Source organism: Apaloderma vittatum, unplaced genomic scaffold (genome assembly GCF_000703405.1).
Source record: "Apaloderma vittatum isolate BGI_N311 unplaced genomic scaffold, ASM70340v1 scaffold6092, whole genome shotgun sequence".
Taxonomy (NCBI): domain Eukaryota; kingdom Metazoa; phylum Chordata; class Aves; order Trogoniformes; family Trogonidae; genus Apaloderma; species Apaloderma vittatum.
In genome coordinates, this window is record NW_009705156.1 from 26,460 (window position 1) to 44,642 (window position 18,183).

General features: G+C 36.5%; 1 protein-coding gene across 1 annotated transcript in view; it reads left to right on the forward strand.

The window, feature by feature from the left end:
- Positions 1-3,921: 3,921 nt before the first annotated feature.
- Positions 3,922-18,183, forward strand: part of GPR123 (G protein-coupled receptor 123) — a gene marked incomplete at its 5' end in the record, with an annotated part of 51,666 nt that continues 37,404 nt past the window's right edge. The window contains 4 exons of the mRNA XM_009865282.1: positions 3,922-4,129; positions 5,045-5,253; positions 14,449-14,576; positions 15,516-15,639. Of these exons, the coding sequence (XP_009863584.1) occupies positions 3,922-4,129; positions 5,045-5,253; positions 14,449-14,576; positions 15,516-15,639 (669 nt within the window). The remainder of the gene's footprint in view (positions 4,130-5,044; positions 5,254-14,448; positions 14,577-15,515; positions 15,640-18,183) is intronic.

Consider the following 18,183-nt stretch of genomic DNA (forward strand, 5'->3'; position numbering starts at 1 on the left):
GCAAAACTGTTCTTTCCAAATTATGATTCAGTGTTTAAAGCAACCTTCCACTTGCCTTTTTCGAAAGTTTCCCAGGTTCCAAGAAGGCTTAGGAGCAGGGAGTCCTAGGAGCCCTCCTGCAAAATCCTCAGAGCTGGTTTAGAGCTGATAAGCCCTCTTTCCAGCAGGTCATATAGCAGATTCTCAAATATCTGGGCAGATGACATAGGAGATAACTGAAAGCGTTTGGAATTTGCATCGTTTCTATCATATTTATGTGCAAATGGGTGGATGTCTATGAACAGTTTTCTTTTTAAAACACTGGCATTTTCCAGCAGAAAAATATTCCTTAGAAAAATCTACAGTATGTTCAGGATTTTGTTTTTCTAATCAATGCCAGTACAATCCAGTTAATAGGACTAAAAGTGAAATGGAGTCATGAAGGGATTATTGACATTCTCTTTTGAAAACGCTCACAGACTGTCTAAATCCTGACTGCTAAATTGCTGACACAGGCTCTAAGCTTGCCCAGGGAAAATATGAGATGCTGGTGCTGACCTGTGTCACTGCAAAGCTGCAGCTCCTATGCACGACACTTGATGGTTGTTCTGTCTCTAATGCTCTTTCTCTGCTCTGAGAGATGGAGAAGCTTGCTGAAAAGCTGCCACTAGCACACTTGGAAGTGGCAGTTCTTGTGTGATGTGGTGTCCAAATAATTTTTTTTAGGTTAGAAGGTCTATGTGGATTTTGAAACATCTGAAGCACGTTCACTCAAAATTTGATGTTACTGTCATTGGGTTTAATAATAATGTCCTCCTATACTGTGTCTGAAGCACCTTACAGAGCAAAAGAAATACCATAATTTTTATTTTACCAAATGAGAGGGGAAACGGAGGCAAGAGTGGGGATCCGACTTATTCACCACCACACATAAAATTAGCAGAATCCAAGACTAAGCCTCCAGTCAGGCTCCATCCATCCTGTACCGCAATAACAGGGATTGCCTGAGTGCTGAGATCATCCCCTCCTGCGAATAATGACTAATGCTGTTACAAAGATGATTCTAACATATCTTAGATGTAAAAATTATTCACAACTATTTATTCATATTTTAAATAGCATTGCAAATGTGTGGGCATTCTCAGTGTGTGCATTCTTCATTAATATCCTAGAACATGAGCTTTTTGGCAGTCATGTTGCTGTAGCAGACAGTTTGATGTTTAATTCTGAGGAATTTCTATGCAAGGTAAGTATTTGTTGTCCAGTGAGTACTTGGAGTTTATGTGTACATTTGTCCAGTCAAGGAACCGCCCTATCCCTTTGTCCTTCGCTCCACCAGACTGCATGCACTCAAAAGAAAATATTTGAAGTAACAGGTGTACATAGGGCAGAATTCACAATTAAATTGTATCCCAGGAAATGACTAGACATTATTTAGTGAACACTATTAAATAAATAGTTAATGTTATGAGTATTCATATTCTTGGTACATTTAAGGAGACAAATAGGGGAAAACACTCTCCTGAAGTCTAATAATGAAATAGTTTTCTGTAAATGTGTCTTTTTGTCAACGTATCTCATTTGATATTGCTGCGTGTGTGAGATTTGCTCAGTCAGCCCAAGGAGTGTAACCAGTCCACACTAACTCCATTTGTAGGCTGTGTACAGCTGTTCTTCACTGCATTTTGACCTTGTCCCAGTGAGATGTCTGTAGGTAAGACCTGAGGCACTGTGATGGGGTTCCTTTTTTTTATATTACGTAGTGAAGGATCTCTGTGGTGGCAGAGGCAGGGCAATAGTGAGGAGGTGAAGGGTGGACATCGCCTTGGTCTTTCCTCAGCTGTGCAACCTGTTATCAGACCCACACACCAACTCTCCATACTTCAGAGGTGTGCAACCTCTTTTCTGCACCTCCTCAGTCTCACAGCCAAGCTCTGTCTACACTATTACTTCTTCCCATTCATATCAGTAAGTCTCAATGGAGAAAAAATTAGAGAATCACAATGAATTAGACAATTTCCTCTCTTAGCGAAAGTGCTATAAACCTGTTGTTTTCTCTGGCTTGTGTAGGACTGCTTTTGTTAAGTCATAGTACATTGTTGCTTATCCTAGTGCCTTTAGCTGTTGGTTTCATTATCGTAAGCTTATTCAGATGCTTCTAGCTTTCCCTTTTTGTCTATCATAAGTAATTAGTGTAATTTAATGTCATTGTTGTTCCTTTTTCCAGTACAGAACAATAATGATTAAAAACCCATATAAAGTTAATCACACTGTAAGTTCCCTTGCACTTCTGTACATCTCCAAGTAAGTCCCCAACAGTGACCTGAGGTTTGACGAATGACATGTCTAAAACTTTCTGTACATATTTTACTGATATCAATTTTATGGCCTAAATGTTATCATGAAAGATTCAGCATATACAGATACTTTGGGATATCATAGAGTAAAATACATCTTTTTCAGAAGTGTGAGATAAAGCCAATTATGGCAGCTTTACTGACTTAGACAGTGGAAACAATCTAAGGACAAGTGCCTGATGTTTAGCTCAGTTAATTTCAATTAAAGCCTTCATAGTAATTTTAAAATCTAATGAAGAAATGTGCTGTTGCTATTTGCTCTGTTTTTCCTGAGTATTTTTAATAAGTGGCATGCCTGAGATTGAATACTTATTTTTAAAAGGAATTTTAGATGGTTTTACTGTTAAAATCATGCAACTTTCAAAAATATATATGGAGAAAATTGTGCAGAAGCCTCTCTCTGTTTATTTAAGCATCCCAATGACGTCAGAGGCTACTCATGATTTTCTCCCTTATTTAACATGAGGTCACTAGATGTTTCTTATATTTATTTTAATTCACTGATCTCTTGTACATTTTAAGTTGTGCATATATATTTTTCTCAGCACATGGACATATACTAATGTCATATTTGTTTGCATGATTGCAAAGATTATTGTTTTACTTCTCAGAGAGGTAGCGCACATGTGCTACAAGTGAACTATGTGATAATCTATGTAAATTATGTGCACAGAAGTTATACTTTGCCCTTGGGGGAAATGCAAATTAGAACATTTTGTAGATTGTTTGTTTTTAAATACATACACTTTTCACTTCAAGGCTCAGGACAGACTCCCTGTTTATTTTCCCATTGCTCATCATTTGTTTTTTCTTGTAACTAGCTCAGTCTTTAATGATTAGTTTGCTACTTCGGCAGGAAAAACTGCTTGATGAGTGAAGCCCTCAGAATATAATGTTTGGTGTATTTTATAGCTCTGCTGTAAGGGAATTATCTGCTTGTAAAAGGGTGTATAGCACACTCACAACTCAAAGCCATTATAGTGATCTGACAGTCTTCATTCATTTTCTCCTAGTGCCGCCTTGTTTTCTTCTTTTATGTTAGTGCTTGTAATATTTTTTAATCCTGCATTACTAAACCACAGAGCTAACTGATTTTTCTTATATGAAGCAAGAAAAACATATTCATAAAATGTGTTGTTTACTGCACTTGCAGTTCTCCGCTGGTGTAATTTTTTGTATTAATAAAATTATTTTTATACTCCTTAAGTACCCTTTTGGAGAAATGTTTTAATGTAAGTTGTCTGATTCTGTTTTAAGTGAAGGAGAAAACCTGGTAGAGGTTGTCTCTTTAAATCAGATCTGCAGTGTTGATGGACCCTCTAGCAGGCACGGTAAGAACCATTCTCACCTCTGCAGCAGGGAGCTTGACCATATAGACTCTCACATTCAATCAAAACGTTTTCCCTTTTAATATGCACTGTACCAATCCTATTCCCATGGTTACAGCTCGTGCTTCTTTGGTTGCTTCCAGTCAGTTGGAAAAGGAAGGCAGCATACATTTCTTGTACAGGAGTTTAAAACATCATGAAAGCAACCCTGTTGTGATTTGCATTTTAAATGTTTCTCTTTTTTTCTCATTGTACAGAATGCTGTAGCAGTAGCTTCAGTTCATTTGCCACAGTCTGTCTTCTCTCAGTCTTCAGCCTGGCAATCTGTTGATAACTCCACTTGCAAGCTACAGTTTATTGTCTTTCGGAATGGAAAACTCTTTCCTAGCACAGGAAACTCATCAAATCTTGCAGATGATGGGAAACGTAGGACGGTTGCCACACCAGCTGTTTTTGCTAAAATAGGTGAGGAGTTGTTATGCATTATTTCCTTAAATCTAAAAGCTGTGTAATACTTGATAATGTAGAGAATAGAGGAGTGTACAGTGTGCTGAGAGGCTTGGAAACAGTCTCTTTTTTTAGTATAAATGTTTGCAATTGTTCCTATCTGCATGATTTTTTCAAATTATCCTGCAAATAGAGAAATGCACTTGCTGTATGACTAGAATGCAAATTTTGGACTACTGTTTGTTGACAGTATTGTTACAGATGCTTCTTTCTTAAAAGCACGGTGCTGTAGGAAGGAACCTTGTTATACTCTTTGCAATGAAAATTTCAATGTTAATGTCTTAGACGCTGATAAAAATAGGGCTCTTGGAGTGGGAGTAGTGCCCTGTTGCATGTATCAATACTCACCAGTATACTTTCTGATATGATGGACGTAAAACAGATGTTAAAGGCTTTTGTCTAAATGTGATAGATTGTATGTGCTAGTGAGTCATTATTTTGATTTGCCTAGGCAATTTTATTAGTTTTATTTGATACTGAATAGTGCTGTCATTTCTACTAATATTTTTAAAATGTGACTTTCAAAGTGCAGAATTGTCTCAGCTATTAATCATACCGTGAAACTGAGCCGTTTCTGCAGTTACATGGGCAATAGGGTAACACTGGTCGTAACTGAAGAATCTGAAACAAAAAAAAATCCGCTTTCCGAAGCATGATTAGATCATTTGGACACATTGTGGGACTGAAATGTTTAGATTGATTTATACTATTGCAAACTTTTCTGAATGTGAGCACTACCTTTTTGTTTGACCATTGAGAGTGTATGTCGACTGCTTTTTCCCTATAGTTCAGTGTAGCTGCTCTCTTTACACAGCATTCATCAAAAAGGGGTTTTCCACTCCATCTCTCTGATTCAGTTTGTTGCTTTTGCAGATGAGTGCACTTTTGGAAACCTCACCAGCCCTCTTACTATAGGATTGAGGCACTTTGCACAGGGTGTAGACCCCATTGCAGCCTTCTGGGATTTTGACCTTCTAGATGGACATGGAGGCTGGTGGGGAGAAGGGTGCCACATAATTAGTTCTGCAGGCAATATAACCACCATTCAGAGTACACACTTCAGCAACTTTGCTGTGCTAATGGTAAGTATATGACTTAGCAAATATATATCTCTCTCTTTTGCCATACATATATGTTCTTTTGACGTGCATCTGTAACATTTTTACTTGTCAGTACCTGACCTTCTAGTTTCTATACTGTTTGGTATAAGACAATCTTAAACAAAGTAAGTTATTTAACTGCTAGTAAGGAATAAACTTGGTGGTCAGTTTTAATATCCAGAAACAGGCCTAATCAGAAATGACATTAAATTCAGTCTTACAAATGAAAGTTCCATCAAGGAACAGTTAGCATGTAATGGTTATAAATTATAGGACAAGGTTTAAAAATGTATACTCCTGTGTGCTTTTACATCAGCACATCTCAGAGGCTGGTCTGCTTTTGTTCCTGCCCTGCACTGTGTTGATCATACTAATTAGTTGCAGGCATACCGCAATGTTGAATCATTTAATAAATGGAGAGGAATAACATCTTCTGCTCTTTTAAGTAAGGACAGTACTGCCCTTGTTGATTCTGTAGGAGTTTTAGTTTGTATACCAATGCTGATAGTCTTCTTACAAAATTGCTGTTCGTGAAAAAAATATTTCTGTGCAGTACTAACACATCAGCCTGCTTTGGTCTGTTCTCAGTCACACTTGCAGTTCCCATTGCAGTTATTTAACTATCCTGCTTAACAGAAAGTTACCTTCATGAAAGCAAAAATATTATGCCTGCAATAATGGGCTGTTACTATTCAGGGAATAAGGGAAAGCAAACAAAAAAATGAGAGGTTTCTAACATATGTATGAGAAAATGTTTGCACCGTTAAAAATATTTATTATAAACCAGTTGTAAAAAGATTAGCCAGATATGTACTATTAATACCAGATTGATCCTGAATGCTGGTGCATGATTGCACTGTAGATGCTGCTTGTGTACATTACAGAAATGTTTATAGTTGAGTAAATAATGTATTGTGTGTATGTGTAAGGGACAGCAAACATAGGCGACAGGAATTGCAAGGACGTGTGCAGAGAATACCAATCTGCTGCTGTCAGATGGAGCCCAGATGGCAGCCAATCATAGCACAAGGCTGTGGCACCCACGAGTTAAATGCAGATATTATCGTCCACTTTGTAAGAACTGATTTCCCTTGGAGTTACTTGAACAGTTTTTTCACCCATTCCAGAATTGTTCAGAATTTAAGAGCTGTTCCTAAGATTTGATGATATCAAGTACACCTTATTTTCTACAGCTTCTGTGAGTTCCCTTTTTTCCCCCAGCTGCTTGTTTCCCCAAATATGAAACATAATTTTGCTTCGAGGATGTTCTTCTAAATTCATTTAAAAAAGCACCTGTTGACTTTGCAGGTGCCACACCCAAAATGGCTTCCTCCTCCTTCAACTGCTTGGGTTCAGCCTGCTCTTCTTAAACTTTGAATAGTTACTAAATGCTAACTACTTGCTTGCAAACAACCAATTCCATGGTTTCATTTTGTTTGCAAAAACTGTATACTGAAAAAAGGGCTACAATTAATTTTTGGTTTGTAAAGCAAATCTCTCAGATTGGCTTTTTAGCAGATGGGGGTTTTCTACAACCATAAAAGCAACTGAGGCACCCTTTACTGCAGCTTTTACATCTGGTATGTAATTCTGGGTTAGGTCTTGTTTTTGTTTTGTTGTGGTAATTCAACTTTGCTTTTTTTTCCTTTGTGCATCTTCCATTTTTATCTGTTCAAGGCAAGAAAATGGAATCTTAGACTCACCCTTGCCTCACAGCTGATAAGGTAGCAAATAATGTAATGTGTTCCTTAGCTCATGTTTTGCAGACTCTTTTAAGAAAAAAAGATGCCAGACCTTAAGTCATTTTAATATATATGTACACACACATACCCACCATACACTGTCTTCCAACAGCTATCTTTCTAACAGCTATTGGAAAACTTTTATAGCTTTATTATGTGCAACGTTTTTCATTCAAGTGTTATTTCTTAATCAGTGTTTTGTGGCATAAAGTCAGGGATTGTTTTATTTGACGGACTATGTTTTGAAATGAAATATTTCATTTTCTGCTTAGCTATTAATTTATGAGATGAAAACATAAAGTCCCTATATGTATCTTTTTAATTCACACCTGAGTGCCTAATATATTTTAAAATACTAACAAACTGACAGCAAATTCAAAATAGCTAGCATATGGTATATAGGCAATGAAATTAGCTACAATATCATGATACATTTTATCAATCTGTAATTCTTTTATCTATTAAACCATTAAAAAATCATAATTTATTATTATGTTTTGAGGTGATAGCAGAAAACTGAAGTAGTATCTATAAACTGAAGAGCAGCAATAAAGCAACAGTGATGAAGGTTTACATTACCATCAGAATAATGTATATTGTGCTGTGGTATAAGGTTAAATAGAAGCCTCAGTTAATCCAAATGTCCATTTTATAGCTAGCACAACACATATTCTGATTTGTCATATTTTTAAATAGTAAAAGAAAGTTCTTTGAACTGCGTTTATAAAAGCTGTTTCTGCTTACGTACCATAAAAGGGTTAAAATACAGGTTTCATAGAGTCCTTTTTCAGAAAGGCAGCAATCAAGGTTTTATCAACTATGATTGATAATTAATAAGCATGAGCATACTTCAAGTGAGAGGATTCATGTCGAGCCATTTGATTTCTCTCTGTGACAGTTGTTCAAGTGATGTCAATGAGAGAGAGAGTACAGTTTGGAGGTTGGGTTGGAAAGAGGCACAAGCTCCTTCTCTCACACACTCTCACACTTTCTCTCTGCTCTGAGTTGATCCAATGGATGGAAGTAGGACAATAGTGTCAGACATAATACACCATTATCTTCTTCTCAGCAACTTTTGAGTGATATCTCCTAGGGGTGAGAGTAAAATACCATGAACTAAACTCTTGAATTATATTCCTGCCTTCCCCTTCGTATACTCTGTGTTTAGATCAGTCCCCTATTTTGTTTTTTTCTTCTGTCATCTGTAGGAAGAAAAGACACAGTCACACTCTGGTTACTTTTGGAGCTGCCCAAATTCCTATACGGTCTTGAGCTATGAATGTCTGCAATATGATTTTCTGATATAGAGTAAAATTATGAATTTATATATTCTGAAGCTTTGGTGTATCTAATTATTTGTTCTATAAATAGCATTTATTTGTGCTCTTTTGTGAAACAAGCTGTATATCGATATTTTAATCTTTCATGAAAATGTTTTTGTATGTTATGACCAATACAGTGCCCTGTAGCCATAGTAAATCTCAGCAAAAACTCTTCAGGAGACAACAGCGGTAACATTGAATTTGAAATTTGCTAAATATGTTTTGGCATATGTTGTCCTTTGTTCTTCCTTTCATTTTTCTTAGAAAAGGATGACAATTCAATAGTGATGGATATTAGTGTAATTGTAGACAGCACTTCCTTTTCCCCCTCCGACTGCTTTGTCAATATTAATTTCCTCAAATCTGCCAAATAAACACTAGTAAAATTCTTAAATATAAGTATGCTACTTCTCAGTTAACATAAAGTGGATTAATAAAAATTGTTGGCATTTTTAATTGTAATCCTGAAGATAGTTTAAACGAACATAAAGTCAAAATCAAATACTTTCATGTATCTCATTATTCCAGATAATACTCCCACATAGGTTGGATTTTTTGGACTTTTTTTTTTCTATGAGAGTGTAAGGACTCATTATTTGTAAAAGTAGCACACATTCAGTGGATGACCATTTGAGATAATTAGGACTGAGGAGACCAAGCTGACAAAAACAGAGCAAATTCAAAACTATACTGGAAACGAACCTTGGAAAACTGTATGCGGAGAGGGAAAATTCTAGGAATAGATCATGCTAAGAGTTACAGGATTTTTCTCCTGTTGTTTCACAAACATTCCCTGAATCTTTTAAGTCTTTCCAAATTGGTAGGATCACAGTACCACAAAAGCTACATTTTCAACATTTTCAGTATGATGAGACAATTGCAAAATTTCGTAGGCCTGTGCATGAAGCTTAGTTCTGAAAACAGTCTTCTAAACTTCCATGTTTCAGATCTTCTCCAAATTAAACAGCCTGTCTAAGCCTTTTGAGAAATTAATTCATGAGTCAGGGAAGTGTTACAGAGATGTCATTTGGAAGGTTGACATAATTACAGTATGTGACATTTTCCCCATTGAGAACTGAGGGTTTTCTCGTAACAGGCTGTGGAAATGAAGTTCAGTACTTTGAATAATCATGCTACTTATAAAGAGAGGTTTTTCAAGTTCTTTGTTTGTTTTAACACCTACTTTTACACTTACAGAATAGACCTTTGCAGAGACCTTAGCACTAAAGACTATGAAAGTGATCCACAAAATTGTTACCTGCAAAATTAACATTTAGTGTAGTGGGAAATGCAAAATCCCCTGGAATTAGATTCCTCCCTCTGTGCATAGGTGCTTCCCAGTGTGAAGAGTTAGATTTCTAAGCTCTGTCCTTCAGAGGTCTGGCAAGGAGACACAAATTTTTCATCTAAGTCCTCAGCTGGCATGTGCTGCTCACCTAACAGACAGCGCTTAGCCCATATGGACTGTACTGAGTCCAGCTTCCCAGAAAAGGTTGGTTTTTTCAGAATATTCCTGAGTGTTCCAATCTTTTGCATAAAGCCTTGGAAGTAGAGTACTCCTAAGAGCAAAATCCGATTTTTATTCCTTTCTCCTTGGATTACATTTATTTCTTATTAAATTACACTCTAATAACATGTATTATTTGCTCTGTAAACTGCATAAATTGGCTTGGTACTGGGGTCAAAATCCCAGGGTTTTCTCTTTCAAAATGCTCTAACTTTATAGTAAATCAAACTTCTGACTCAAGCTCTTTCATTCTATTTTTTCTTGCTTTCTACTGGCTTAATGGATCTTGTATTCTTTGTGGTTCAGCTTCAGCCAGAGGATAAAAGAATCCATACTAAAAAGGAACTCAGTAAAATGGGCCAACTCTTGGGAGACAGGACACCTGAGTTAAAGACCTAGAATCTACATCCTGAGCCATCTTGGTAGCTTCTACTGGGCTCATTCCAATACATCAGTGTCTTTCTTGTGCTTAAGTGCCCCAAAAGGGGTATGTTAGTGGAGATTTGATCTCACAAGTGGTCAATAGAAGGGAGTAATCACTGCTCTCAGCCTGCTGCCTGTCCTCCTGCTAATATGGCCCACTACGTGGTTCACCTTACGTGCCAAAAAGGCTCATCACTGCCTTGCTTTCAATTTATTGTCCACTAGGTCCCTCTGATCCTGTTCTGCAAGGCTTTTTTCCAGTCAGTTGTTCCCTAGTTTGTACTGCTGTTGGGGTTACTCTGGGTTTCCTGTCCCAGAGACAGGAAACTTTTTATTTCTCTTCATTGAACTTGATGAGGTTCCTGTAAACTCATTCCTCCAGCCTCTTGTGATGCTGCCAAATAGGAATCCTTCCCTGCTGCACAACTGCTCCACTCAATGTGCGTTGCAATGTTTTCGACTCTCTATAGAGGTGCAACTCTGTGGACAATTTTCATAATCTGATGCTCCTAAATGTCCTAATATTCAGGAGCTAATTTTTAAGTTGTCTAAGTAGGAGGAATCTAAATACAAGCAGGAATCTAAATCTGACTGTAACAGATTGTTCAGATGAACTTGTGTTTCTAATTCTCTGGGGTGTTCAGTTATCACTTCCTCAGGGAACACAATTTCAGGTGTTCTGCTTCAAACACAGAAACCAGTTAGGTTATACTTAACTGACATCATGCTATTACAAGCAATGTATTAAAAATAAATGTTTAATTTGCTGATATAAGTAGATGGATTATAAAAATTTACAACACAAACTAGATTGTTTTTAGCAGCTGCGATTTAGTGAAGGTGCCAGGGATTTAGTATTAATTCATTGTATCTTCCCCTCACCATCACACACTAGATGCATCAGGGCTGCCTTTGGTATTTAATTTGTCTATAACCACCTTATGCTTTCATAATGAGTTTTAACTGATTAGTATAGATGTGTCTGTTTCAGTCAATTTTTGGATTGAAGTCTCAGGTAAAAGTGAAATAGTGCCATTTGCACTCTGATGTTTTTATAGTTCTGATTGTTGGATGAAATAGATAAGTCTTTTCTGTCACTCATTTCCATCACTAATATCTATTGTGCCTTATATACTGTGGTGGCATTTACAGCTGAAGGAAGATGGTTTCACGCATTCTTATAAGGTTGATGAGTGACATTCTCATTAGACAATATTTTGTTGATCTTGTAGGTAGAAGTTTGTAATGGTCAAAGTCTTATGTGTATTCATCTTCTTGTAGATAATTCCTGCCATTTTTCAATATCATCATCATTAGATTCCCCTCTGAGAAGTAAAATCAACCCTACCTTTTTAAAATGTAGCATAGAATTATGCTGCTTTGCGAATAGCATTAAAAAAAAATGGCATTGTCTTCTACGTGCTCTCTTCTCCAGGGGATCACTCAGAGGAAGTTGACTGATCAATAAAGTTTAATTATCAAAAAGCAGACCATAGAATTTTATTATGCGTGTATATATAATGAAATGAGTTTTCATTAAATGAAACTCTTAAAAATTATATTCTGTATTTGCAATAATGCATTATGATTCTCAAAAGTTTTACCAGTTATTTACTGTACAAGATTAGAAAAGAGATAATATTAAAAAAATAATATTTTGAGAAGGAATTAGCTTTAAGATGCTGATTGTTCTTAATTCTTCTGCAGCCAAAATGGCTGTATTCCTGGCACTCGCTTTTATACTGATGGTCAAACATAGTGATTGGTTGATATTTACACTATTAAGAGCCAGTTCTTTAGTACACTGAATAATGCCACCTGAAGTAAAATCGCTTACATTTGTTCCTACATCCATGTGTAGCTTCACTGCATTTTATTTTTCACAACTTTGTCAGCTTTTCAGAGTTTGGGTTTTTTTTCAAAAATATCCAAGGTATTTTTTTCTTTACCTGCACTGTTACTACTATATTAGTTACAGTAACAGCTTCTGCAATGCACAGAAATTAAGCAGGTGTGTACATAAAGTATGACCAAGCATGCTATTGGTATACTAAAATACGATTATATCAATAAGAGCTAGAAGTAAATATTTTATCATTTTCAGCAGCATGTTTATATTTAAATTGTCCAGTATTTACACTTCTCCAATAATCTGAACCAAACTTGTACTGAACATTTCTGGTAAATAATTGTCTATCTCAGGAAATTCACTTTGTAAAAGAATTACTGGGGAGATGATGCAAATAAAACACGGGAGAAAAGAGGTGGCAGAGAAAGAAACAGAGAGGTGGCAGAAAGAAAACAGTGGCAATTCTGAGCCAACAGACTTTTAAAGAAAAACCAACCAGCCAAACAAACAAAAAAAACCCCAACCCCCAAACCCAAAGACACAAACCAGAAGAAGGTCTCAGGAGCATTCACATTAAAAAGCTACCACATCAAAAGACTGAGTTCTTTTCCTCTTATATTCCATTTGTGGTTTGTGGTTGAGGGAAAAATAAGACGAGATGTCAGGGGACAGCATAAGAGCACCTCTGTGACAAGTGACTTGACCTCTGACTTTGAGCCTCGCTGAACTGGGCAGGGCTGAGAGAGGGCTTGTGTGTGGGACGAGTGGTGACTGAGCAGATTTAACCGAGGTGCAGGTGCAAGCTGAGGAACAGAAATGGGATGTGATGACACATATTTGCCATCTTGTGCATATGTTATTTGTTCATTTAGATGGTCCTTCTTTTATATACCTTGTAAGATGCTCTGTTTTAGAATTGACATTCATATGCATCTGGAGAAACTAGTACAATCAGTCGTGGGAATTTTTAAGCTAGTATGAAGTAAAATAATGACTACTAGGGCATCTGTTGCTTGTAAGGACCTTTCTGGAAGGAAAACAGAACAATACCTTTCACCCTGATTTAATAATTGCATATACTCATGAACATTAGTTGCTTGTACATGGAGAAGTTCACATACATAAATAATGGCGCTGGAAATCATCTCACTGCATGCAAATGTGATTTTTAAAATGTGTTAGCATTACACAGTCCTAGTCTCCAAAGGGGATATTTCACCTCAGAAAATAATGTACTGAATCTTCTTCCAGGGGAACCAAAACCTGACAAATAGGAGAAAGTCTTTGAAATGTATGCCAGTGTTTTCAGTGTTAGAGTTTGCTACATTGTTATTCTGTGCTTTTTCAGATTTTAGCTTTTTCTGTCCTGGGATACGTATTTTTTTGTGTGTGCGTAGTTAGTGCCACTGTACGTGAAAACTGGCATGTAGATGACTGTTTGCACTTAGGTGATAGTTTATGTGTCTAATTTATAGTACTTGTAGCTCAATGTATTACAGTGAGCCTCTAACGTTTGCTTTAATTCAGATACTCTGAAGACATACCATTTTCTGTAATGGGCTCCTTTGGCTTTCCATCCATCACACCTGCAGTTTTAGCTCTCTTATTATTTCTTGCTTATGAGATCCAGTAATTTAGAATGGGGATTCGATATGATTAATTTTACAAAGATATTAATAGCTTTTCATTATGTTTTTCGTGAAGAATTGTGTCAGTAGGTACTAGCAGGTCCAAAAGGAATGGATGGATCTTTGCTTTTAATATAGCTGTCAAAGTGCTTTTGAATTAATGTAGGTAGCAGAGGATTTGCAATGAAGTGTGAAGGTCACTGGGTCAGAGAAGATGTATCAACTGGGAATTATATTTGAATATAGGAGCAAGTCAGTTGATATTTTGGGTGTATTTTCATGGCCTTTGTTTCTTTGAATGGTTCTTCTGCAGCCATGTATATGCCATTTAGAGACCTTTATGGTAATTTGATATTTTGTACTTAATATCCTAGTAAAACACACATAAAGTTCATGTTATCAGAAGGAACAGATATTACTAATGCCTGGAAAATGTAATAGTCTGTGTATATTTTCAGAACATTTTTTTTTATTAGGACAAGTCTGCTTGTACAAAAAGGTTAATTTCTGTCTTGCAAAGTGTATGCAGATGAGGAAAGAGCAGTCTGGTGTTATTGTAAATTCATGAACTGTATCTACATAAAAACTTCATCATCTTATTTTCCTGCTCTTGAAACAGAACAACTAGAAACAACAGGACATATTGAAATTAACTCTGAGTGTCACACATGCCTAACAATGTTAAATCATTTTACTTTCTCCATAGGATTTTAAGACAGTGCTGTCTTTCCCCCAGTACCCAGGGGAGTTTCTGCACCCTGTGGTATACGCATGTACTGCCGTTATGTTGTTGTGCCTCTTTGCTTCCATTATCACCTACATTGTCCATCACAGGTAAGAGTTCAATTTTAAGCACTTGTATTAAATAGTCGATATTATGCTTAAGTACTTCGATTTTTCTAACCCTCACTGAAAAGAGAAATTAAAATTATCTGAATTATCTGTTGGAAAGTGATATCAGCAATGTGATTTACACCAGAGAAATTAAAAAAAAAATCCCTGTTATGTCAACTTTACTCAAGCTGTTCGCAGGCTGTATTTTTCCTGAGACTCTTGTCTGAATGGTCTGTCTACACGTTGTTCCTAAGATTTCTAATTTGTCAATTCAATATAAAACCGCAAATACTATCAAATTGCTTTCTGGCAAAGTCCAGTGGAGCGGCACTTTGGACAGCCACGCTGGCAGTGTTGGCTTCTAAGATCAAGTTTGGTTGAAAGAGGGGTAACTGTCATTGGATAAAAGAAACTTTCTTTGACTTTTAAATCTTGGGTGTAGAAAACTTGTGTTTTCCTTTATATAAAAGATTTATATAAATGCCATTCTAACTACATGCTTCTCTTAAAGACCATTATCAGTTTAAAAGAGTGGGAATGTATTGTACTGTAGCAGCTGCTAAATATTAATTAAGTGAACTTAATGCAATAACTTCTGATCTTCAGCTTCCATTTAATCCTTTAGAGATGTCTTGTTAAAGTTCTTCAAATCTGAAACTATCTAATAAGCCTTCTGCTTTTATTAATCTGCTTTAAACATGATTTAATGGAGGAAACTAGTCAGTAGACCCTTGTCAGTAAACTCTACTTTTACCGTTGATTTTACCTTTTTATCATGATATCAGTGCTGTATAAATCAGACTCTGCCCTACAGAGAAATTGCTAAGTAGGTATTCAAGAATCAGAGAATTTAATGCCATCATATTAAGCATTCTTCCAAATCATAATTTTTGTAATAGATATGTTGGGTTTTAATTTTAAAATGTGATTTTTCAACAGCACAATCCGAATTAGTAGAAAAGGATGGCACATGCTTCTCAACTTTTGTTTCCATACTGCTCTTACGTTTGCTGTTTTTGCTGGTGGAATCAATCGCATTAAATATCCAATTATATGTCAAGCTGTAAGTATCTGCCTTAGTAATTCTTACTAATAGAATGAAAACCTGAAACTGTATCTTTTAACATAATATTGACAGTCCTCTTTCTTTTCATATGTTGTTCCTTGATTCTAAGTTCTTCAGAATTAGTCATCGTTATAAGCCTAACTTTTAAAGGCCAGCACGGGCAGTGTTCAGGGTTTGGTTGGCACCTGAGTTTCTGTGCGAGGCTGACCAGTGCGTTAACTTCTCTGCAACTCAGATTTCCTCATTTTTAAAAAATCCCTGGAAATAATAATATTTCTCTGTTGTACAGAACAGTTGAAAACTGTGGTTCCCAAATATTTCTGTCCTTTCTGATTTTTTGGTTGAATGTGTGGAACTAAAGTTACTGCTGCACTTTTCTAATGTGTATACTGTACCTCACTAGCCTGAGTTTCACTGAGTAATCTCTAAATATATCCGTGGGCAACTTAGTGTATAGTATGATTATATCTTTTAATTACAACTCAAGCTATGGAGAGAAAACAGACCAGTACACTTGCTATTTATCAACCCCTCTTTTGCACTGCTGGGCTGTTTCGTATCTCTTGCTTCATCTTGTGCTATGAGATGCACAGAGAGGGCATGGCTTCAGCTGCTCTCAGTATAGAGGCTGAGGCTATACAGTGTGTAAAGAGAGGCATTTCAGTCATCTTCTGTAATGCCTGATGAGGACTTGTCACAATTTATTTCCCTTAAATATTTCTTCCTCTCGGATTTCGTAGAAGTGCCTCAAATGTCATGAATGTGGTTGCTATTTACCTGTAGCAAAGCACTTTATAAGCAGCCTTCTCCCAGATATTTTGCCTGTCACTAATCTGGTTCTTCTGATTGGCTTGAATGGGTGTAAGCAGCAAGAGTCGCCAGTGAAGAGCAGAGTGACTGCAAAACTTGCATAACTAGTCTAAGAGTTACCATTCTAATTTTCAGTGAGATGCTTTGGAAACCTTTTGTATGTACTAGTGCATGACCATCAATAAACAGCACAGGTAGATCTGGCAGCACCTGGAACATTTTATGCGCCAAGTCTACCTATGAATATTACATGGTGTTCATTTAAATGACACAGTTGTCCACTACATCATTCTGAGATAAAAATCTCACAATATGTAGCGTATAGTGTCGTAATTATTCTGTGAGTTCTAGCAAATTGAAATACCATTGTCTTTATCTGAAGTTTGCAAGTGAGGATAGCAGATTAGTTTGTAGGGCGGCCATGGCCATGTAATTACAGGATCACAAATGACCATCTGTTGTTACAATCATTGTCTGATTATTTACTTTGCAGATTGCATGGAAACAATGCAATATTAACAGTTATAATGAAAAATTGATTTAGATAAATTACTTTATTAATAATCTGAGTAATACATAAACTACAGGAGTATCTTTATAAAATCAATGACAGCTGTTTCTTGCTATGGTATAGGGCCAGATTCTGAGCTGCCAAGAAACGTGCACATTTAGAGAAACTGAATGAATTCATACACATATGCCTTTTAATCAGTATCATAAAGTTATTTATTGACTTGACACCATGCTATATAGCAGACAATATCCTCAGCAGTTAAAATATAGGAAAGATACTGGACATATAAGACACACACAGTCCTCTGGTTCTTGGTAGATTGTCTAATGTAATTGGGTAGGGCTAACAGATGCAATACCCCAAATAATCTAAGACAAGACTGCTATAGCTGGTGACAGAGACCGAACAAATGTTCACTCCCAGAATATTGTACCCCACCACAGATGTTTTCTTGCCTGCTGACCGCAATGTTTTCCAAAATTCTGTGAGTTTCAGTGCCTGTCTCCTCCTGCAATAACCAGAGAGGATTACTCTGTGAATTAATATCCAGAGTGCCAAAGCTAGGAGGTAGGGATGTCAGAGCTACTAACAGTTTCCTGAAAAGCTCACTTATTTGAACATTTCCCATAGTTTGTGTAAGGACTGGTGGGGTAGGCAGCACTCCTTTTCTCCTGCATATGGAATATAGCAGTACTTTAAATCACTCAGCCTAATGAGCAGTTATATTTATATAGGTGTTTTGAGCTTTTGTGTCCCTCAAGTCTAAGTTTTGTCTTTTTTTCTGTTATGGAAAAAACACATTAGAGTTTAAAAATATATTTGTGAAAACGTTACTGTTTCGAGCAGCACTAAAATATTAGGTATACTCCATGTATAATAACATCAGTGTTACTATAGCACAGGTATCTTTCCATCTGCTGCAATTCAAAACACAGTTTCACCCTGCAGCAATGTAATTTGGACTTCTTGTTTCCTGTCCACATAGGAGAAGATTCTAACTGCAAGCTTTTTCTGTCCTAATCACTGAAATGTGGTGCCAAAACCAATGAACCTCCACCTTTCTTATTGTAATCATCCCTAAATTTTTCACAGAAATTTCTCACCAGCATCCCAAATGATATAATAGACTGAGATAATTTTTATCCTTCATAATTAACCAAAAGGGTGGATCATTTTCTTTCTCTAAATCAGGTGTCCCAGGCTAATTCTAAGCAGCA